The 23,971-nt window shown below is 45.2% G+C and overlaps 1 protein-coding gene across 3 annotated transcripts in view; it reads left to right on the plus strand.

The window, feature by feature from the left end:
• Positions 1 to 23,971, plus strand: part of pav (kinesin family member pavarotti) — a 70,464-nt gene that overhangs the window by 17,572 nt on the left and 28,921 nt on the right. For all 3 annotated transcript variants that reach the window (XR_012828577.1, XM_075693601.1, XM_075693600.1), the window contains exons 6-15: positions 228 to 395; positions 4,252 to 4,486; positions 6,440 to 6,542; positions 10,574 to 10,653; positions 10,901 to 11,020; positions 12,699 to 12,831; positions 13,841 to 13,923; positions 17,455 to 17,557; positions 19,552 to 19,610; positions 21,432 to 21,581. Coding sequence is in view for 2 of the 3 variants with exons in the window: in XM_075693601.1 (XP_075549716.1) it covers positions 228 to 395; positions 4,252 to 4,486; positions 6,440 to 6,542; positions 10,574 to 10,653; positions 10,901 to 11,020; positions 12,699 to 12,831; positions 13,841 to 13,923; positions 17,455 to 17,557; positions 19,552 to 19,610; positions 21,432 to 21,581 (1,234 nt within the window). In the remaining variant the exon portion in view is untranslated. The remainder of the gene's footprint in view (positions 1 to 227; positions 396 to 4,251; positions 4,487 to 6,439; positions 6,543 to 10,573; positions 10,654 to 10,900; positions 11,021 to 12,698; positions 12,832 to 13,840; positions 13,924 to 17,454; positions 17,558 to 19,551; positions 19,611 to 21,431; positions 21,582 to 23,971) is intronic.

Here is a 23,971-nt window from a genome sequence, read left to right on the forward strand (position 1 = left end):
ACCTTGCACATAAAAGGCCAATTCAGTATGAAATGGACAGTGATGTGCGACGGCACTACATTTTTTTGGCGCCACTACTTGCGGAGCTTCCACAGTGTCGCCCGTTAAGTATAAGAGTATAACATGGATGGTCCCTTCTCTTTGCTCTCGGGTGTACAGAGATAAATGTGTGAAGATGCAGCATTAAATCTTTGCTAATAGCTAATGTTGCCTTGTTTTCATTTCAGGAGGGACGATGACGGAGTGGACTGGACAAGTCGCACGCACGAGACCGCCAGAGTAGATGACGTCGACGCTGACATGGCATATGCAGTGTTTGTCTCGTACATCGAGATCTACAACAATTACGTGTACGACCTCCTGGAGGACAATCCGATAGATCCTCTGAAGACAAAGTAAGCTTTTCACTGAAAGCGCTTTCTTATTCCCTTTCTTGCAAGAATGCTTTTCCCATGAGCCTTTAAAGGGGCCCTGAACCACCCATCGGATTTGGTGAAAAAGATGCAGTCCAAGGATAGGATATGCTGCTGCGAACATCTTAACCGAATTTTGCAGCTGTGCGCACTGCGTGGAGCTCTCAAGCGAAGCACGAAGTTGCCTTCTTATCGAACGCTCTTTTAACAGAAGCCTTCTGTACAGTTGAACCCACTTATAACGATCCCAGATACAACAATCTATCAGTGAACCTGCTCTCAGATATAACGAAATTTTCTTTTTTAAATCGCTGTACCGCTACAATGAACGCTTCGAACCCAGTTACGGTTAAAAGAAGGCACATGCAAAGTGCCAAAGCATGGCAGTGCAACCAAAGTGGGTGCACGGCCCCCGCTTCAGTCTAACCGTGGCGATAATACGGTCTCGAGATCAGCGAATGACCGCGTCGCCCGAATTTTGGAAGCCACGAAGACGGTCATGCAATTTAAGGGACGGCTGCATAGCATGCTGCGTACAGCACAAATAGCATGGTGCAGGGCATGCTCTGGCATGTGCGGCAGTGCAATATGCCACAATGGTGCCATTCTAGTTCTTGCGCGATTGTCCGTGTGGCACCATGTGCGTTACACCTGTTTCAGCGATTTGGAACGACCATCTATGTCCTTCCACCATGGGAACAATGGCTGCTCAAGCGTTCCTGTTGATGCGGTGAGAATGCTGCACCATGCTCTGCTGCCACACAATGTTGCATTGTGTTGGCGGTTACTATGGTGTCATTGGTAATCACAGTTTTGCTGTGCTCTGTTTATGCATTTGCTGATTGCTGATAAGTTCGTGGTGACATTTTATATTTCGAACATTGCATTTTTTTTTTCGCCCTAGACGACATAGATAACATAATTTTATGGTTCGTGTGTAGCTGATGCACAGTTGTGATGCCGAGACCATGATGTCGGAGTGCTGGGTTGTAACTGCTGATGCCAGCTTCAGTGTGGTGAATTTTTTAGCGTTCTTAAGGGCGTCTTCATATATAACAAACTACTGATCTAACGAACACTTTTTGCCGAACTATAGAGCTCATTATAAACGGGTTCCACTGTATTTCGTCATATAGCAATCTTCCATATGTGGCTGCCATTGGCCAATAGCTGACATCAATCAGGAACGGTGTTTGGATCAGTGTGCTTCTTCCTACTGTTACTGTGTGTATTTATTGACTTAGTTTGATAAACGGGCTGAAATAAATGAAATCTGGTTTCAAATTTGTATGAGAATTCCAGTCAAATCTCGATATAACGAATCATGTGGAACCCCCGAAAATCGTTCCTTACTCTGAAAGGTTATGATGAAAGCCCCAAAATTAACCATTCTGCCCATCAACCCATTAGTTGATAAATTGTCACCCTTTGAGCTATACACGAAAACGCTGTTGTTGGCTCTCCGCTTGCACGGTTGGTATTTTTCATAGATTCTGCTGACACGCACCACTGAAGCACCGTTTAGTAAAGGTGACGTAAGCAAAGTAGGTGCTGACACCAAGAAAATTGCTGACAAAAAAGAAGCTCCATTTCGCTTCTGAAGCGCACTGTTTCTTGTTTCTTTGTTTCCACATTCCTTGTCATGGGCACCTGAACTATTCCAAAGCACAAGCGTGCCTAAACGACACTGTCCGAAAGGTGCGAAGTGTGATCGTGTGGCATTCCCACATGTACGGAAGTTGCATTTCTCCGCGTGCCAAGCTACTATGGCCACAGAAAGTGTGAAAGAAAGAGGCATGCACAGAAAGAACGAAGCAATGCGTCTCCGTAGCTAAGCGATACTTGCCTGCGTGGAGCATGCTCTTGCAAAACCTGATACATTGTCGTCTCCAGAATAGATTTTTAAAAAATTCTCTCCCACATTTTTCTTTTATTTACCACTGTCCCGGGTCTTGAAAAGGTGCAGAAAGCAGACGATGTGGTGTCCGCTTTCTACGCCTTGTTGTGTGTGCTAGCTTACTGTTTCGGCTGCCGTGAAAGATGCACGGAAGTCTAAGAATCCCCAGATTTCGGAACACTAGTTTGTAGTACTGCGGCATTGTTAACATGACACAGAAACTGAATAACGATTGTTATTCTGTAAAGTTTGGTGCTCTGAAGTTTCTAGTGCTGAAATATTTTTTACATTGAAACCATAAGAAGTCAGCTCGGGATTTCTGACAAGTTCGTCAATGTGGTGTTCGTAGTAAAGAGAATTCGCTCTACATACTTCTGAAAGAGGCAGACTATTGTCTGCTCGTGCTTGGCCGCCCAATAAGGAACTAAACCTCGGTCAGACTGTTCATTGGTGTCATAACTGTTGGGTCTCGCTAATTTTGATTCGTTCTGAACACTCGACTAGCCTCGAACCATGCGAAACTCAAGGTCTGACTACACACCGGCTTCCCAGCGCATGCTCACTCGGCTGCTCCTGGCTAGACGTCTTGGCAATCTTTGCTTCATACTGAGCTCCTGACAGTGCTTTGGAATGTGCAAGTTGGATATGGCTACTATTCGTCGATCAAGCTGGTGCAGGACAAAGCCAGTCTGCACCACGTAACACATTCAGACTGGAGCATATGAGTGCAAGTGTGCACTCAAGCCCTGTTGCGCACAAAGCAAATGCTGCATGTACATACTACAACAGATATCGTGTCTGCCGCAGGGTGCCGTGACAAGCCCTGCTCGCTGAGTGCACTGAGTTTTGCTGAGGACAACCGATTGTGGTACCTATGATGTGGCAAACGTGGAATTAGTGGCATCTCCGCAAACATCCAAAATTAAGTTATAACTGTGTACCACTGTGGCATTCAGTAGGCGGAGAATCGTGGGCACACTCCGCTCTGCCGTAGTCTTCACAGTACAAGGCATTGAAGAAGGAAAGAGCACCACAAATCAGATCATATGCGACCTTTGCTTGCCAATAACCCCGCTTTTGCTGAACGCTTTGAAGTACTTTGAAGAACGCAAAGTATTTCTGAAATACTCCTTTAACTTCAAATGCATTTCTCTACTTTGATACAGAGTGGTTCAGGGCACCTTTAAATTTAAATGTCATTGCTGCTTTCTTGAGTGCTTTTAGTTAGGTTCCTCTTGCGTGGTCTCGCATATTAGGGGGTTGGCAGCCTGTTCCAGACAGGTCAGAAAAAGTGTGGTACCAGAACTTGCGAAGCTAACCAGCTTCCTAAACCATGTGCAAGTCATCGCAATCAATGAACTTGATGCATAGCCTGGCATAGAATTTGCAATGTGAATACTAAAGCTTCTGTTTGTTTTTTTCTGGAATAAATATGACTTATTTTGTTCTTAAAGCAGATCTTTTTTATATATAATGTACTGGGTTTGCTTGGTGGTGGTTGTTTGCATTGTGCTGTGCTCGTAACGCCGCTCTGTCATCTCTTGAGCACAACACATACATAGCGCAAAATGCTAAGTCTCGCAATACTCTAGCATCAACGCATCAATAGCACCAGCAACAGTTACTTGTCCGTGGGCAATCTTGGGGTATAAATCCAAATGGTGGTGGACCACTACAGATGCCTAGGGCAAACTTCCAAAGAAGCAAAGCATCGTAACGGCAAAAGAAAACAGCATCACATCGGGTACCAGCATCACACAATGTCTGTGAAAACGTCTCTAAAGCTTCAGGTTTTAACGATTTTTACAGTCGTCTGACCTGCACCATTTTTTATCAATGAGACGTTTTACTTTTTACAGTGTGCATTTTGGGGCAAGCGTCGGATGATAGTTTCCTCAACAGTACTTCAAACTTTGCCCTCGCCTTCTCCACGCTGTCCAGACAGCTGCAGTCAAAGATGTTACGTGAGGACTCCAAGCGCTGCGTCTACGCCTTCGGGGTGACGGAGGTCGAAGTGAAGAGCGCAGACGAGGCATTCGACGCCTGGTGTCGGGGGCAGAAACGCAAGCGCATCGCTCACACCGCCCTCAACGCAGAGTCCAGCAGGAGCCACAGCATCTTCAACATCCGGCTCGTTCAAGCGCCACTCGATGCTCAGGGCCTGGACATCTTGCAGGTAAAACTTGAGTCTGTAGATGCGCCGTGCGGTGTCTCCATCTTTTTTTAGCTGGAGAGTTTCGGGTGAGCAAGGTTTACGCAAGTTCATCCTAGAGTTCTGTGGTAAACTGTAATGCACCTGTGTAGGTTTGTTTTGCTTGGTACCAGTTAAATATTTGTACTAATCAGCGTATACATATATATTAATACGGATGAAATTGTGCAGAATCTACGAACCGTGCAACGAGCCATGGATCAATAGTCTACTCTTTTGATAACCTTGTCCTAGTTGGGGGAGTTCTATGGTGTAGCCTACTGTGCCACCGAAGGAAGCTGTGGTTGTCAGTTTGTATGGATACATTAATACTGATTACAGTTATGGGGAAGCTACGAACTGTGCAAGAAGGGACGGAATGATGAAGTGTTTTGATAATTTGTTTTTCTGGTTACAAAATTTCCATCTGATACTAGTTGCACCCTTTGGGGCTTATGTCCCCCAACAATAATTTTTGTCTCGCATGTATTTATTTTCGGGACATCACTTGCACAAGAAATCGAAACACGTTATCAACTAATACACAAAAATTCACTAAGTAACCTCTTAATTATTTTACAGCACATATTGCAATTTACTAATTGTAGCCGGTTCGTTCGCAAGGCAACATCCACAGGAGCAAATTTTGAGGAGGGCATGGGTTTAGAGATATGTGCCATCAAACTTGCAGCATAAATGAGTTGCTGTTCCACTCACCTTTTTAAAGGGTCCCTCACCATGTCTGGCCATATTGAGCTGCCAAGTGCAGTGCATACAATGCACGTGAATGATCGTCTGCTAAGTATTATACATCCCTACTGCCGCGGAAAGAGCTGAAGAGCATACAAAACGAATGTATGTGTGTTTTTGTTTTACTTCTCACTGTAGAGAGACATGCTTCCGTTTCGTCTGCTTGTTTCCATGTCGTGCAGTCGCGCATGCGCAGAGAGCGAAAATAATTTTCTACCTTGTTCCAGCACGTGATCTTGCTCTGTGATCCACTTGCGTCTGCCTCAATGTTCGTGTAGCACTGACTTGTACCGCTGTCAGTTCTCGTGCACAACTTGCTAAATCATGCGCTGCGTGCAATGAGGCACACGCAACAGCTCGCGTGAGAGACCTTTGTCAGAATTTCACTGCGCTTAAAAAAAAAACGGTGAGAAACAACTAAACAAAAAGGCTAGGCCCATGCCGTGTGCTCCATGTGATCCTCCAGCTCCGGTATGGGAAAACACGGGGAAGATTTTTCTCTTGCGGTGGCTAGACGGGTGACAACGCTCATCTCCTGAAATCATGGGTTTGCGGCACTAAAATATTTCTATCTCTGCTATTAATCGATCAGTTAGGAAAATAATTGCGGTAGAATGGTCCCTAGGAGGCACATAACTTCCAATGTATAACCAAAATTTGCTATGTGGTCTGGGGAGGGGCCCTTTAACAAAACGCTTTTATGCATTGATGCGCATAAGTAAACTGAATGCCCATGTATTTTGTCGCACACTTTGGCAATGAATATCTCGAAACTGGTGTCATCCTGAACATTCATTCTGAGAGATACGCCTTGCAACTCACTGGATATAATTAATAAATTGCAATATGTGCTGTCAAATAATTAAGCAGTACTTCATGTATTTCCGTTCATTAGTTTGAATTGGTAATCTGTTTCGTGTCTCGTGCAAGTAATTTCCGCCTATTTGAATATTCCAGTTCAAGGAATCACATTATGCTATTTGCCGCAGCTGATTTTTAAGATGTCTGTAAAACTTAAATATGATCGCCTGGTATAACAGGGTAGTGGACGTGGCCAATACAATCAAAAAAAGGAAAACGTTCAAGTTTCAAGCCTGGACTATCTAGTGGTATAATCAAAGAGTTGTTTACTCCTGAATTCCTTATCCAAGTATCATTCATTGCTTGTCATTTTATCTTTGCTTTCAGGACAAGAATGCGCTGATCATCAGTCAGCTTTCGCTCGTGGACCTCGCCGGCAGTGAGCGCACAGACAGAACCGGCAACACTGGCCACCGGCTGAGGGAAGCAGGTGAGCCTTGCCCTTTCCAGTTGTAGTGAATAGGGCACTTCACTGCTGAACCTGAGGTTGTGGTTTCAACTCCCAGCCACCGTAACTACATTCTGAACGGGGTGAAATGCAAAAGCAGTTGCGTAAGTTGGATGTGTGATAAAGATCCCCACGGGCAATGTTATGTAAGGATTCCTTTCGTTCTGTTCATTTATCACCCATTGCAGCAAACTGACAACGCCGGACTGGTGATAGTGAAGACCAGGCTTCACACCATCCACTGATATACAGCAAGAAGAATTTAAAGTGAAAATTCTTACATAATACATTCCCAGATAGTCAAAATATAATCCAACCTAAGCATGACACAAGCATCTAATACAAAAGTACCTTAGTTAGGTAGTTAATCCTCGTTGTAATGCAGTTGGTAAAATCACCAACTTGCTTTAATATATCAATGTTGTTCTATTGAAGTCAGACTTTTTATGCAAATAAGCACAGCTGCCGAAACACGAGATAATGCAACGTCCGGTACTAAGCATGTGGGAAGACAGCACACATGATAGTGTGCCAATTCGGCATGCCCACTCTTTGCACATGCTGCAGATTAGCTCTAAACAGGGCGTGCTGGCTGCTTGTGTGGTCAGCTGTGCTAGCAGCCATTGGCAGCCATAGTTTCTTACGATTACTGGAGGGTACTCTGGCACTGCGATTGTTCACCCACCATGGGAATGATGGGTAGTACATGGATTTGTCCGATCTTTGTGCTTGGGGCTTCATTTATTGTGCTTTGTCTGGGCCCAAGTTGGCTTAAATTTCAAAGCTATTTATACTTTTTTATTATAAGAACGCTGTGAAACACACATAATAGCGGCTAATTACAGTGGTTCTACTTGTCCATGCGTCCGTGGCATCATGGTTTCACTGTCGGGCTTCCGTGCTATAGGTCTTTTGTTCGAATCCTGCTGTCAGACAACTTGAATGTTTATTTAATTATAGTGCAGTGCTTTCTTCAAATGGCTTCGAAACATTGCCAAGAGATCATTTTTAAGTCAGCAGAATCAAGTTGAGGCCAATCCATGTATGCACTACCCATCATTCCTGTGCTGACTGAACTGCCCTGCTTGTAGCTTCCCGTAGGCATTAGCGCCACGGTTCCCTCTAGTAATTGTATGAAACTCTGTGCACAGCCCGGCCACGCTAGAAGAGGAACCACGCACCAACCTGCCCACACTTGTCATCTCCCCCTTCCCATACACCTTCCCGTCGCTTGTGTGGGAAGACGGTGCATGCTTATTAAGGCCACCGTACTTCCCAGCTCACCCTCGCAATTTTACTTGCACCCAAAGCATACAGCGCACAGGGTGCCATAGCATCTTGTCGCACTTGGACTTTATAGCAAACATGATGCCGCTCCACCTCGGCAATCGCTCGTGGTCGCGCTCAATTTGAGAGGTTCGCTCGCAAGCAGCCAACAGCAATCCAACCATTTCATCATCTGTGTCCGCAGAAGTATCCATTCGTTTTTTCCGGTATTCCTTCAAGGCAGCGGTGACGGTTCATTATATTGAAATCGTGTATAAACGCCTTTCATTATATTGAGGTACTACACACAATTATATACTTCCCAATTATTTTTTCACCAGTGAGCTGTTTGCTAGCAGATTGTCCGTCCATCAAGATATAGCTGATGCTCTTCATCATGGACAGCTTTGCACTGAGTCAAAATGCAATTATTGTCTGCGGCAACTGCTGCAGATGAAACCGTGGCCGCTGTTGATGCGATAACGGATGGCAACTACCGTATTTAATCAATTCTAACGCGCCCTTGTTTGTAACGCGCACCCGTTTTCCATGACCAAAAAACAAGAGTGCAATACCCCAAACCTCGTGCTTTCATATAGAAATACAATTTTATCTTATTAGAAAAAACAGATTTATTCCCAATACACTAAAGTTTTGATGAATAAGAACTCAAATGCAAGCGATGTACCTTGCCGCTAAGATTTTCACTGTGCCGGTACGAGTCTCATGGGGCAATAGATATCACTCATTGTTGCTATCAGACAACTCCTTATCGCTATCAACAGACCAAAGCATTTCATTCTCGGTGCCGTCCATAGTATTCGAAATCCCGCACTTTTTAAAGGCCTTGTTGACCATGGCAGACGGGATCGTGCACCATGCATCTTTCACCCATCCAGCAAAGTCTTGCAGTGAGGCACGCTTCATTTTATTGGTGGGCGTAGATTCGTGGCAGCCACTGACAAGCCATTCAGTGTAGAGCGCCCGAATTCTATCCTTCACTGGCTTGTTCAAAGAAACATCGAGGGGCTGGAGCTGCGATGTCATGCCACCGGGCATCACAACAAGGTCAGTGTTCCATGCAGCCAGCTTGTCCTTGATGCGCTGGTCAAGGTGGCACCTGAACGTGTTGAGCACAAGCATCCCACGCAGACCCAAATTGCTGCCGGGTGTCTTCCGCCAAACGTTGTCAATCCAGTCAGCGACCAAGTCCGTGGTCATCCAACCTTTTTCATTTGTGCGCACAATCGCTCCACTTGGAAACCAGATTCCTTTCGGGAGCATGTTCTGTCTGAAGATAAGATACGGGGGCAGCTTGTGCCCATCTGCAGTGCAACAAAGCATCACAGTGACTAGTTTTTTCATGGCCGGAAGACAAAACGCGCACTTGCTTCGCCCACTTGTTTTCAAAGGTTCTGGTGGCAGGCATGTCAAAGTAGAGAAGTCTGATCTGCATTTCCAATCTGTTCGAAGTGGTATCCGTTTCTATGGCACAACTTCAAAGCGTACTGCTGAAAACTGCAATTTCTCTTCACATTCTTCAGGCAATTTTTGGCATATCCCTGTCCCCCATTCGAAGGGAAAAGCCTTTTTTTTTTAATAAAATTTGATAGCCAGCACCTGCTCGCTTTGAAGTCGCTCCGCATGAGCAGTTTCTGTAGCGCTAACTGCATCGCCCGTACTTTGAGCAGATCGGTCGTTACAGGCTGCTGTGCCGCTCGCTGCTCTTGCACGTATTCCGAGAGCAGCTCTTCTATTTCGGCAAAGCGGCCTTGCTTCGGTCCACTGAAATCCTTCCTTGTTGCTTTGCTGGCGAAAATATTCTCCTTCTGTTTGCGCCAGTCCCGCACAGAATTTTCGGGAACTCCGAACGCCCTTGATGCGGCCTGATTTCCGTCCATCTCCACGCACATAACTTTCCTTTTAAATGCGGCATCATGGTGGACTTGACATGTCTTCGCAGTCGGCACTTCCATGCTGAATGAATAAATGCACCAAATGGGAAAACAGGCGGTAGACTAGGTTACACCAGCACATGGTTACACATACCACATGAAGGTATGCACATGGAGGAAGCTATGGCAGCTAGGCTAGAAGCACGTGCGAGGCGGCCATTTTTTGAATGCCGATGGCAATATGGTAACAAGGTTTTAATTAAGGTCTTACTCGATTCTAACGCGCATGCAATTTTTGGACCCGTTTTATCGGAAAAAAGGTGTGCGTTAGATTAGAGTAAATACGGTATGCAGTTATGAAGGCACATGGCCAACATGGTGTTAAAACCGTGATATGCGTGATAAATATTGAGAATATAAGCACAAATAGGCCCAAAGCATTCCGTTGTTGCTGTCATTCATGTACGATTTCTGCTGATGACTATGGTGATGCGTACTCCTCTGCTTCATTTCAGTTGGATGCTCTTGCCATTTTTACTCTTTTGCGTCGCACATTTGCAGTGCTCCGTGCTTGCCGAGCTCTGAGAGTGGTCCAAACTAACTGATGTGAAGCCAGACATGTCCGATATAACAGGAGTTTAGAATGCCGGGAAATTTTCAGCAAGTAGGCGATTTCCTTGCTGCATGTCCCCCTTAATTCCTGAATTTTTAAATGTTTTTGGGTGATGTGAATTTGGTGCCATCCAGAGATTCGTATCATTGAAATTATAATGTATTACCGCTGCTTCAAGCATAGCTGTTAGAAGTGATGTGTCCAATCTTCGTCCTGGCCAACTTTTCTTTTTCTTTCAGGAAACATCAACAATTCTCTCATGGTCCTGCGCACTTGCATTGAAATTCTGAGGGAAAACCAGACAACTGGGTCAAATAAGGTGACGTCTCATTTTTCTGGCCTGGCCCAAGTGTACAGCTCCAAAACAGCGTGATGCTTTTTAGAAATCTGACACATTCACTGTCTGTAGTGTAGCTGTTAATGGGCCACAAACCTTTCATCACTAGCTGTTAGAAGCTTCTCCTTTTCCCTCCATTGTCTTCCAATTAGTCCATTTTCCAACGACTGCAGAAGCCTGTGTAGTCCTAACGTCCTGTTATAAATTTTCCGTTTGCCAAAACTTGCAGATGGTGCCCTACAGAGATGCAAAGATCACCCATCTCTTCAAGAACTTCTTTGATGGTGAAGGCAAAGTGCGGATGATTGTCTGCCTGAACCCGCGGCCAGACGACTACGATGAGACCTTTGTGAGTAATATAGCTGCTTCCAACAAATCTCGTTTGTAATCCTACACTGACCTGGGCCACAACAGGTACCGTCGACCACAAAAGTTTGGGACACAGGTGTTGTTATGAAGCTCAACTGCTGTGAATTTAGTTTAACCATGTAGTGGTCATTGCAACCTCAAGAGTAGTTCATTAAATAAAAAGGAGCATGCCTTAGCAGAACAGAAATTCACGTATGTCGTGGCACCTCTAGGCCATAAACTTTGTGGCTGGCAGTACATCTGCTAGTGTTAAATAATCGTTTTTTTTTATTGTGATAGCAATTATATGGACACTCCAGGCACATTTCTGCCCTCGCCGTGAGGTTCCGTAGGAAAGCGTGGGAGGGCGAGCCGGCAAGCACAGTTCGATCTCTCACGCGCGAGTGAGGAACACGGCCCGGATGCGTGCCCTCTCCTGTGGCACGAGAGGCATGGGGGTGAGGCAAGGGAGGAGGGGCGTTCCTCTCTGGCGGCTGCTACAGTGCCTTGATGTCCTCCTTGCCCACTGCTATGTACAGAGTGGAGACAACTGCAGTGTCTACTATGGCGTTGGTCACGCGAATCGCGGACGCCGTAGTAGACTCCTTTGGCCGACGCCATAGGGACGCATTGCCGGCGCTTGTGTGTCTTGAAAGCGGTCTGTGACGTGGCTAAAGTCCGTGACTGCGGGGGCCTCATCTTCAAAGCAATCTGCTGTTTTTAGAGTGCATGTAGTGCCAGTAGCTTTGTATGAGCCATGCTTTTGAACTTTTTGTACGCGTTGAAGCAACAGATGCGTGGAGGTTAGTTGGCTCGCGGCTGCTGCTACAATGTTCCTAACTCCAGCGTTTTCAGATGGTTTCCGCTTTCATTGAGCTGGATGTGTTCATGTTTACCTGTGTTCATGTGACACCGTGCTAGTTAATTTAACACATTGGCAGGCTATTTGGTTTGAATCCATGATAGAATGTGTAAGCGTGACTGAACAAGGATGTAGAAGCAGACACACACAGCGCTGCCTCTGTGTGTTTCTTTCTACGTCCTCGTTGAGTCACTCTTACACATTCTATTGTTAATTTAGTTAGCGAATCGTTACATTGTACAGCTATCTACTAATTCGCTATCGCAATTGGTGTTTCGCCTTTTGGTCGGAACTGCGAATCTTTTTTTTTTGATCACTTTTCGAAACTAGATCTTGTGCCACTGGGTTCCTGGTTACATCCACTTCTGTGACTATGACACTTTGCTGTTGAGTGTGAGGTTACGGATTCAGCTCCTGTTTATTGTGGCTGTATTTCAATAAGGCTGAAGCACCAGAATGCTTGTGTATTTAGATTTAGGTGCACTTTAAGCATACCAGGTGGTTGCAATTAATCCCAAATGTCATTTGTCATAGCACCAATGTTGCTTCGGTAAGTGAAACCTCGTGAATCAAACTTTTAATCGGAAGAATAGTTAGTGCGCTGTTCTTGTAGCAGATTGATCTGCTGTAGCTTGCTAGCTGTGCAAACTGTTGTAGAGAGCACTGGAGTCGCACGGATACGAATTTTTCAAAAGTTCTGGCCGAAGTCCATCGGCTTACAGTGGGCTAAATTTCCAATACTGTGAGCCGCCTTTTGCGCTGCGGCGAATGATGCAGCAAGAAAAAGTGAATGTGCTTGTTTGGCTTTGTTTCCCAGCACGTGATGAAATTTGCGGAGATGGCTCAGGAGGTCCTGGTCCCCTGTTCCACACCGACAACACCCGCCGCAACGCTCAATCTGCGTACCGGTCGCAGACGGCCCATCTTGCCGCGTACAGCAAAGTTTGGCGGTGAGACATGCCTGTCTTGTTTTCTTTTTCCCTTTGTTCTTTTTTTTTTCTACACCTCTCCTACCTCGACATTTATTCATCCGATGAGTGTAAAGCTGTAGGAATGCACCGGTAGTGAGCAGCATGAGTCCCCGACGAATGGTATAGACATGGCAGTCTCGAACAGAGGGGTGCGTTGGGAGGCGGCCCTGCTCAGCCACGACCTCGCCGGTCATCTGTGGGCCGTCCGGCACGCCGAGGAAGCTGCCAGAGTCCAAGGACTCGAGGCCGTCACCTAGGCTGGGGTGCTTATGGCGTCACCCCGTCGAAATCGTCGGACAATTTTCGCTCTGTTTTTACTCGCTCACTCCTACACTCGCTTGTAAAATCAAACTATCGCACACCATCGGTTCTGTCTCTTCAGTCGACTTTCGTTTATTCGACCCTCATGGGACCGGCAAAATTAGTCAAATTATCCGACTGGTTGAATAAACAAGGCACAGAAAAAAAAACAGCAATGCGTACTCGCTGCTGATTCATTTTGCAGTATTTACCTGACTAATACGCTGCCTAATCAAATGCACACCTGCTTTCATTGCACCCAAAGTAGAAAACTAACATAGAAATTACATTGAAGCTCCTAAACAAAGCGGCAATCTAATCGGTAACTGTTTACAGTAGAACCTTGTTCATACATTCTGGAAAGAACCGTGCGAAAAAACATGCTAACCGGGAAAATGTACGATCTAAAGTAACTAAACAAATTTGACTGACCCAACTCAACCCAGCCCTTCCAGAACATTGAAACCTACAACACCGAACTGATCTATCAGCCGCTGAAGTTATGGCACAAAATTTGAGAGAAACTTTTGTATTAAATTTTCTTTTTCTCACCAGTAATCGATGCTTTACCACCAAATGAGTCAAAATAGTTACAAAAGAATACTTTACCAGTATAAACACTTTATGTTGCTTTTAATGTCCCTTTAACTTGGTTGACATTTTCTACCTGCTTACCATTACCCTGCAGGCAGCCTGAAAGAGCTTTCCACAATGCCACCTCCAGAAACGCCAAGGGAGGTGATCCGCATGCCGGAGCTGCAGAACTACTTGGTATGCCTCGTTTGTTTTGTTCATTGCTTTGCACTATGTGTGGTATTTGTACCGAGTATTTTTTTTTTTTAATTTGGCAAGAATTTTTGAATATTATCACCATTGGCAGATCGCAAAAGAGTTTTCCAGCTCAGCAACTACATCCTCAAGTTGGTGCCGTGTTGAAAAATACAGTGGAACCCCAATTATACGACTTTCTTTCGACCGCGAAAAAGCGTCTTAAAATGCGGGGGGGTCGTAAAATCCAAACATAAATTATGCCTATAAAGATAGTCGAACCCAACTATATCGAACCCGTTTGTATCGAATTATTCTATATATCGAACAATTTCTGGACACAGTATAGTTACAATGAGTATATATAGCAAAAGTTACGCTTGCATCGAACAAAAATAGCAGAGACTCCCGATATATGGAACGTCAAGCGGTGAAAAAGTGCCCCCAGAAGTTGGCTTTCCCTCGTGGTGGCAGGGAAACCTGGCGGCGGGGCTTCATCCAACCGCCTTCCCTACTGTGACCGCGCTGCCTCGGACATGCCGTCAACACCCCCCTGCAAAAAAAGATCCTGACCCGCCCGCAGCGCTTGCTCAGACAGCCAATCCGAGGCTCTTGTGCCCTCGTTGTGCTTGATGGCGAAAGTTCGAGTTGTCTCGCTGCTTTTCTGGTTCATTGTCTGTGCGCCTTGTGGGCCTTCTCCCGCAGTGTTGCAGTGATGAAGCGGCAGAATTCGCCTTTTGTCGTGAAGCTTGAAATCATAAATCGGGTCGGATGTCCCCGCAGCGCGAATGATTCCGAGGAGCACTCTCGTCACGATCTTGGAAGAATAAGGGGGTGATTACGGCTAAAGCGGCCAAACTCGTGACCCGGTGCCCGTGACGCCCGACGCGTACACACGGCCGTGTATGACCTGTTCATCCGAAATTGCTTCAGCCATGCGGGCTTGCGCGTGCTCGGTGATGACTGTAAATTCTGATGAATGCGACGCAGCTGTTGCCAGTGTTGCCGAAGTTTGAAGCGTGCTGTCAGAATTTCCGGAAGCTGTTGACGAATCAGCGGTGGACGAGTTTGTGAGTGCAAATGATGGTGTCATGACCACAGAAGATCCGTGGTCGCGACAATGGGGGGAAGTGTGTGTGTCGCAGGCAGCGAACTTGCCCAAGAAGAAAATGCAGGACTATTTCTTGTGAAACTAAGCTCGTTTTATCAATAAAGTGATTTCATAAACAGTATGTGCTTTTATGACATCCAATTATTTAGCAGGCTTATATCGAATTATGCTCTATATCGAACTGATAGGCGTTTTCTTGCGAGCTTGATATAGCCAGGTTCGACTGTACTTCTTCCGCGCGACGGATTTACGAGAAACCTCAATGTAAACTGCTAACATACTCTGCAGGGCTTGGAAACCCAAATTACCAAAAAAGTAAATGCCATAAGAATTAATGCTGCCGTACAGGTACCAACCATGCTTTATTCAAACTAACCTTTACGGCACTTCACTGCTGCGATTCCCGCCAGCCGGTGCGAACTTTAAAAAAAGGCTGGCAAGTTTCTTTTGGACCTTGTTTGATCCGTGAACCAAGAGCTTTCGCTCGAGTTGGGCAACGTCCAAACAGATGAAGTCGCGGATGCCGTCTATGTGCCGTACCACCTCGGCGAACGTGGTAGGCACAGGCACGGCATCTGTGGCATCATCCAGCGACACCTCGCCGCAGATGAAGATCAGCGGAAGCTTGTCACAAGTTTTGCTTTTTTGACAGGCACACAACCATACAGTTTTCTTGAGTGTGCACATCTACGCAGTTCAATTATGCTATGGATGTACATATTAGTGTAACGGCAGGAACATTTGAGTCTTGCGAAATGTTCTCGTATGCGTATATTCCACGTGTATGACAAAGCATCAAATTTTTAATTCTTATAAGTTTATTTACTTTTTTATTGTTGTTATTCATAAATGAAGAGTAAATATATTCCAATGCAAAGTATCTTTTTCTCACTTTACGATCACCCTAAAAAAATTAGGTTAAATTTTTTTCAAGATAAGTTCCTAAGATCAATTAGAATCTGCAATTAAAAGAAATCGACCGTGGGCTGTCGCAGATGGCGAAAAAAATCAACCCTCAAAAGGTTAACATTACAACTGTTCATTGTCATGGTAAAATTTTTACATACAGTCGCCGACTGAAAATCTTGACACGACAATGACTGCCAAAAAGTCTCAATAGGTAATCGGGAGTTCAAAATATCGCATTTGCCAGAAAATAAGTGACTTTATTCCACAAGGGCCCAAATGAGTGTGCCGTATTCTTGGATTGGCACTTTTGGGGATATCTATTTTGCATGACTAGTGCAATATACATCTATGAGTGATGACATTTTTGGCAGTGTCAAGCACACAATCTTGTCACATTTCCACAAACCATGTTGCCTCTTGGCGCGTAAGGTCTAATCACGCGAAATAGTTAAACCTTGATATAATGATCATTAAAATCGGCTATTTCCTTAATTATATAGAAATTGCCTTTTATTGAAATTCAATCCTTTATGCAAATAAGTGCAGTCGCCAATGGGTTTTTCTTACACGGAAGGGGCTGCAATATTTTCAGAATTATCGTGTAACCGGAAAAAGCAAATTTGAATGCAAAAAAAGTCATTCGGTTGAATTTAAGTCGGTGACGAAAGGTATGGGTTTCATGCCATGTTGACGATATTTTCATATCGGCAGTATAAAGCGAAGCCAGCCACACTTTCGCATCCACTTTGCCTGCGCAGCTGATATTGTCACCCGCAATGAGGCTATGCTATTAAAGCTCCAGCAACCGGGAGCAAACACTTTGTCTGCCTCTCGCTTCAGCGGGTCTCCAAAACTCAAGATTGTGCAACCTCCAGCATTAAACATGCTGCAGGACTCAACTTGGCTAGACTTTGCACGCGCGGCCGATTATTCCGGCCTTCCCTTGTCAGCACAGATATAGACGCCGGAGTTGGTGCCACTTGAAACTGCTTGAAAAAGTCGCCAGGGACCGTGTCGTTATTTAATTAGTAAATTAACAAACGCTCCAGGCACGCAACAAGATTGGCTCGGCTTGGCCTGCGGTTCGGGTGGGGTCCGCAACTACTGGATTGACAATTGTCTAGTTTTGGTTTTAAAGAGATGCCGGTGACATGGCTGACAACCATGCCACTACGTATCAACACAGCAATATTTCAATTTCTGCTTTACTTCGTGGCAGAATTAGCCTGTGGTCATGCACATGGTCAAATCGGTGTGTTTTAAGGTGTCTGAAACTTCAGTTGGTCTTATACATTAAAGGGACCCTAAAGAGGAATGCTAAATTAGTATAGACTTATTAAGTAGTCTCTAAAGACTATTTTTGGTAATTTCTTGATAATGGGTTGATTATTGGCAGGTAACGTAGTGTCTAAATGTTATTCGGCTCAATAGCTGAGAAATTGCTTTTTTTTTTCTTTTTTTTTTTTTTTTTTTTTGTAACGACTGACACTTTCTTGGTTCTTTCTTTTGCAAAGCTTACGGATCCCTCCGATGGTGAAGTTCTGCGGCGAATGGAGGAGTGGCTGTCCCAGACGATCATGCTCAGGAAGGAGGCCAAAGCAAGAGACTTGGCCCTGGGTAAGTGTCACTTGATTTCTTCACGTCGGGGTGCCTCTGCCTGTCGGGAGTAGGAAAAAACACAGCCACTTGTGTTCGGGCATTATGTGCAAGTATGCAAAAGATGCTTGGGTAAAGGTGTAGCTCGGCAAAGCCAGCACATATATTATGCAATACAGTTGCAGTGCGGGGTTCTGGGTAACAGGAGGGCTCGGGCACAATTTTTTTGTCTTCGTAGATTGCAGTGAGGAGGGTGTGGTTGGGCGAGAGATGGTACATGGGGATTTGTAGGAAAGTTTTTCAAGCATGCGCTGACATTTTGCCTTTGTAGAACAGGGAGTCTAAAGAGCATGCATTAGATGCCTCGCACAGATGGGCCGTGAATAAACATTGCAAGCCTTCAGAGCGGCACAGTTTGTGTTCCATTGTGAGTAGTTGAAGCCTGAAGTATAAACCACATGCAAGCGATCTTGCGCGCGACAGCGACAAGCGATGCGATAGAGATGGCTGTTGCATTCGCTCGTCGCCCAGAAGTCAAACTCCAAGCAAGCGACTGCTTCTTGCGATGGCTCTCCAGTGTTGCCGGTATTAGGGGATCGAGTTAGCGCCAAACCTGGCGTGGCACTTGCTATACTTATTTAAGTTGATTTGTTTGGCTGTACAAAGCAACATAAAGTATTTCTGAAGGGTCTTGGAGTAGGTTTCTTTTCATTTACAAATCGAAATTTGGTAGTTCGCTTGTTCCGTTTGTATACCGAGAAGCGCGCACGTGAGCAAACCGGTAGTACGTCACTAATGTACATCCCGTTCCGGCTGCCTACTATTGGCTAGTCGCTCATAGCGCTTCTGGGCGGCGAATTCTATATTTGCAGAACCGAGCGATCGCGCGACAAGACCGAGCGATCTGTTCGCGCGACGGCCTGATCCGTCGCTCGAAACCGTCACTTGTCGCTGTCGCGCACAAAATCGCGCTCATGGGGTTTAGCCTTGAAGGCAAAAGCGGGGATGGAAGAACACACAGACAAGGAGTTCTAGCTCTTGGCCATGTCTGTCCTTTCGTCCTTGTTTTTTCCTTCACTGTCTGTCAGATAAATACAGTAAGACTTCTGTTGATTTGATTCCGGTTAATTTCATTTTAAAAATTTGATCTTGGCTGAAGGTTCCATCCCCGGCGCCCATGCATTTCTATGGGCCCACTCGTTTAGTTATTTCGATGCTAAAATTTGCTTTTGCTGGGCAATTCGAACTTATACAGGTCAGCACGCATGCACCTGACCCCTATGGTGATCCCAATAACGACCCCTTTAGTGGCAGCATCTGTCTTGGCTGAACTTAATGGAGAGTGAATACATTGAATTCTCCTGTCAAAAGCGGCTATTTTCAGCCAGTCCTAGACAGATTACGGTATTTACCCAATTTGAATGGGCACCTTTTGTTTTCCAAAGGAATTGGGCCGAAAATTTCCTGCGCAGTCCAATCGTATACAAAACCGCTGTTGCACAGTTCATATGCTTTGCCGCTTAACATGGCATATTGCGACGAAGCTGACTTTTGGAAACCAGCCACCATTCTAAAAATCGCTTGCACGTCTACTTTGGCTAGAAGCTTTGAATCATTTCTACATAGTTTTCTACGTTGGACACTTTGAAAGTGGGTGCACACCTGGTTCAGAAGCTTGTTCAACTCCAGCAAATGCTGCTAAATGAATTGGCAGTGTGGCTTGGTGTGTATTTCTGCATCTTGTTTATTTCAACCCAGCCAGATTTCGTTGGTCTCTTCACGATCAAATTAATGGAAGTAAACTGTATTGCATTGAACAGTCACGACAGCCCGTTTGGCCCACTAGGCGATGCACTGAACTCTCTATAAGACCTTCAATGTGACCTTCAATTAACCCTGATAAAAGAAAGACATAAGCATTGCTTTGAACACTTTATCACCCAAACAAACCTTCACTAGACTGATTCCAACTGTTGTATATAGAATCTGCATAATCTTTTTCTCTACCTTTCCAGTTGATGACCTCAGGAGGCAGATAATACAGATGGAAGCTGAAAACGGGGTGTTGAAAGAGGTACGACAACAAGAAAGTGTAAAAACAAGTGCCATTTCCTTGTCTTTGAACTTTGCTGAAGCTGAAATGGAGTGTGTGTTAGTGTTTAGTCTAAATGTCTTTTTTTTTTTGGAATTCACTTTTGTAGAGGGTAGTATTGTATTTCTAAAATATGGCATTCCACACAGCTGTACAAGTTTCTTCAGGAAGTGCAGAAAGTGGCTTTGTCGGTGCTACAGCGTGCCTACGTCCATAAAACTGTGTTGCGGTACTAAAGAACCCACTCTGTCAAAGTTTGAAGTGTGTAAATAACATAAAGCCTTTGTTTTAGTTTAAAACCTAGGTGCACTTGACTGTTAAGTGCTGAGCAAGTTTGCAAGGTCTGCAGTCTCTGCTCTGTGGCTGGCACAGCTCCGGAGCTGTGACAATTAGGCACCATGGCTCACTGACTATAGTGCCGGTGCTGCCGAGAACAAGGTTGTAGGCTTGATCCCCTATCATGGCGGCTGTATTTTGATGTATGTGGAACACGGAAATGCTCTGTGTGCTCTCTGCACACATTGCCTTTAAATGGTCAGAATTAACAATCTTCTACAGCCGTGTCTTGTTGCCTATTGCGCAGCATTACTCGCTAAACTCTATTAATGAAGTAATTACAAACTTTTTAATGCTTGTCTGACTGCTGTCTTTCAGAGTGCACTAAAATAGCTTGCTTAATTACGGAGCACCTTTTGGAGACTGTCTGCGTTGCCCTTACACCATGCCTGCTCTTTTAGACGAAATTTTACTACCCTATTTCGATAGATTGCAAATGTCATTTTGTGTCTTGTTACTGTAGATTCCAAGTATGGTCTTGTGAAAGGTAACACTGATGTACAGCACATGAAGTAGCACAAAATGGCAAAACAGATGCGTACTGGCTTTTCGCAAAGCTTCACAGTAGAAGCGAGACTTGTCCTTGTCTGGTTACTGAACTAGCCATTGCACTGCCCTTCTGGGACAGGTTAGTCACTGTACCAAGTGAACTAACCAGAGGCTGTATTCTCGGTTGGGGATACTCCTGCATGCCGTGGCATCTGACGCAATGCCTCACAGGAGCGACTGTCATTTTGTCCCCTGGCCAATCGGCATCCACTGAAAGTGCTGTATCCCGAAAAGTGATCAACTGAAAATGTAGCTCCCAGAAGTTACCAGGCTGCGGACCAAGTATATAATGTGAAAATTGGCTACGTATTTGGTTTGTTAGCTTGCTGCCTCCCTCTTTAGCTCACTAGCTAGACTTCCCCAGAAAAGTAGCAGTGTCTGCTTTGATCTGCAGACTGGGATGAATTTTTCAGCTCCAGAGCTTTCCGAGTTACTCGTAGCAGTTTGCTCTGTAGCAACGTTGTCGTTGCTTCTTGCTGTCATTCCAACAACCAGTTGCACTGGACAGTGGCCTGAAGTCCAACCTTTCATTCTTTTAATTTCTTTCTTGTGCAGCTCTGTCTTCTTTCCAGTAGATGCCAACTTTACCTTCCATGAAACTCCCTTCACCTTGTGAGCTTTTCCAAAACCAATCTGAATATGTCTGTCTTCAAAGCCTCGCATGAAGTCCAAGGTTTGACAGCAACCAGCCTGGCTGTGGTAACACATTGAAGGAGTGCGAAATGATCTTGTGTGATTGTGAACAAGGCTCCCGTACGGGGAGCCAAAACATAATTATATTTTCAGTTCTTTTGGTCGTATCTTTTCACGTTTCTTCTGAGCCTCGCATAGTAAGGAGAAATTTGTGATGGCATGAGCCAGTCCAAGGCGCTTGAGGTGTTTGCTCTGCTGTCTATGTTTTTTTTTTTTTCTACACAGGAGCACAAGGTACTGCGGATGGACCTCAAAGCTCGGGAACAGCAGGTGATTCTGCTCGAGAAGAAACTGTCCAACGCGGAGCAGTCCGTCCAAGCCCTCAACCTGGAGCTGGAAGGCATGTTTCGCCAGAAGAAGACTGTGGAGAACATGGTCAGTGACGTGGACGTTCGTTTTATATGCCTTTGTGGAAACATCTGAAAAATATATGTGAGAGGACCGGCATGAGTGCACTACCTTAGAGAATGAGTGAACAAATGGAAACGCTGCAGGAGGTGCCCGGACGATGCCCAAACTGCAGCAGACTACAGGTGCAAGTCCTACGCCCTGACTTCACGCGAGCAGTGCTCGGAGCACCTCTGTCGCAAATTTTTTTTTAAATATTATACAGTCAAACCACGGTATAACGAATCAAGCGGGACTGCCGAAAATTGTTCGTTATTCTGAAGGGTCGTTATAGTGAGCCGCAAAATTAACGATTTCGTCCATCGGTTCACAAGTTGTCGCCATTTGAGCTATCCATGAAAATGTCGCCATCGGCTCTCGGTGTGCGCTGTTGCTATTTTCCATAGATTCTGTCCCCACACACCACTGAAGCAACATCTCATAAGAGTGACGCGCACAAAGCAGATGCTGACGCCGAGAAAATTACTGAACAAAAAGGAGGCTCCATGTCACTTCTGAAGCGCAATGTTTCTTGTTTGTTTGTTCTCGCATTCCTTGCTGTGGAAACTGCAGCTGTCTTGCACGAGGCGGACACATGAACTGTGCCAAAATGCAGGCGTGCGTAAACGGCACCATCTGGAAGGTGCAATGTGTGGACGCTATGGAATCGCCTCGAGTACAGAGGTTACATTCCTCATGTGCGTAGCTAGTATGGCAGTAGCAAAAAGCGTGAAAGGAAGAGGCATGCGTAGGAAAGACAAGGAAAAGACTTGCCTCCGTCGCTAGGTGACACTTGCCTGGACGGAACATGCGCTCGGAAAACCCAATGCGTCGTCACTTCTGCATGGATATATATAAGAAAGCTTTTGGTAATTTTTTCTTGTATTATTGAGCGCCATCTCGGGTTTTCCGAACACGTGCGCCACGGTGTCTGCTGTCTGCGCTAGCGCACTGTTTTGGCTGCCGTAATGGATACATGAAAATGTAAGAATCGCCAGATTTCTGAATAATTATTTGTAGTACGAAGGCGTCGTTAACATAACACTGAAACTAAATAACGATCCTTATTCTGAAAAGTTCTGTATTCTGAAGTTCGTAGTGCTGAAATATTTTTACATTTAGACCATAAAAAGTCGGCAGGAGATTTCTGAAAAGTTTGTTAACGTGGTGTTCGTAGTAACAAGGTTTTACTGTATTCAGGGTGTCTACCAACCGGGAGTTCTCGGGGATTTTGAATAGTCTGGAAATACTCTGGGAATTTGTGCTTCTGTCAGGGAAAATTAGCTGAAATTTCGTTGAAAGGGAACGAAAGTCACGGTAATACTGGCTCGAGTAATAGAGAGGAATCGTAATAAATCGTCTTTGACGTGCTGTGTTGTTAGCTGGAGGAGTTGCTGGTGTACAGTCAATGACACTTTCCTAATGCCGGATAGTTCGGACGGCTTCGCGGCACCGCCACGTACCCCATAGAGCCTATGGATAAGAACATCTAAAATTTCGGATGCAAGAACCCTTCGCCGTCTGATTTTTCCAGACTTTTCCCTCACCGCAGATCCGAAATGGCATTAATCAATGCCACCGCCGCCGCCATTTCAATTACCTCGCCGCCTCAAACAACGCACTTTCACGCAGATCCGCTGGTAGCCGTAGCAGCATGTATTCCGTAAACAATATGTATTCTGTAATTATACATGTGTTCACCCGCTGTCTCCTGTCATAGTACGAGCACCACTATACCAAATAAGTGTATCGGCAGGCCTTCAGAGCTTTTTCAGATGCACGTGCGGTGAGTTTAGCCCTTGAGGACAATAAAAGACATGCATTCATTTTTTTCCAACTGCCTGATTTTTCAGACGTTCTCACGGCTCTTATGGAGTCCAAAATATTGGACGATGACTGTACAACTCTCCAAGAGGATGCTTCAAATAGTCCGTAGGGTGAACACACGGCAGAAAAAGGATGAGGACAGAAAGGACCTATGCACTGAGGAATGAACGGGAAAGGAAGCATGCCGCCACTTCTTTGAAGGAGCTTTAGCTCAAGAAACAGTGTTGGCTGACGCCGAGATGCAGGTGTCCCTAATACAAACCAAAATATCGTAAAAACCTACGTGTAGTACGAACCCGCATATTGTAAGAGGTCAAATTTTTGGGATACGGAATGGCAAAAAAAGTTTTATCCACGTATAATACGAGTTAGGAAAACTCGAGGAAAACATTTATTTAAACTGCACTTCGATCGCTGTCTTCCTCAGCTGCGCTCTCTTCGGATAGTTCCTTGTCGGACATATCTTCCCAGAGGTACTCATCCTCTGTGCCATCGAGCGCGTTCGAGATGCCGCACTTCTTGAATGTGCGACGCACAAGGTCCTCTGGTAT

This window comes from Dermacentor variabilis, chromosome 5 (assembly GCF_050947875.1).
Source record: "Dermacentor variabilis isolate Ectoservices chromosome 5, ASM5094787v1, whole genome shotgun sequence".
In the NCBI taxonomy this organism is placed as follows: Eukaryota; Metazoa; Arthropoda; class Arachnida; order Ixodida; family Ixodidae; genus Dermacentor; species Dermacentor variabilis.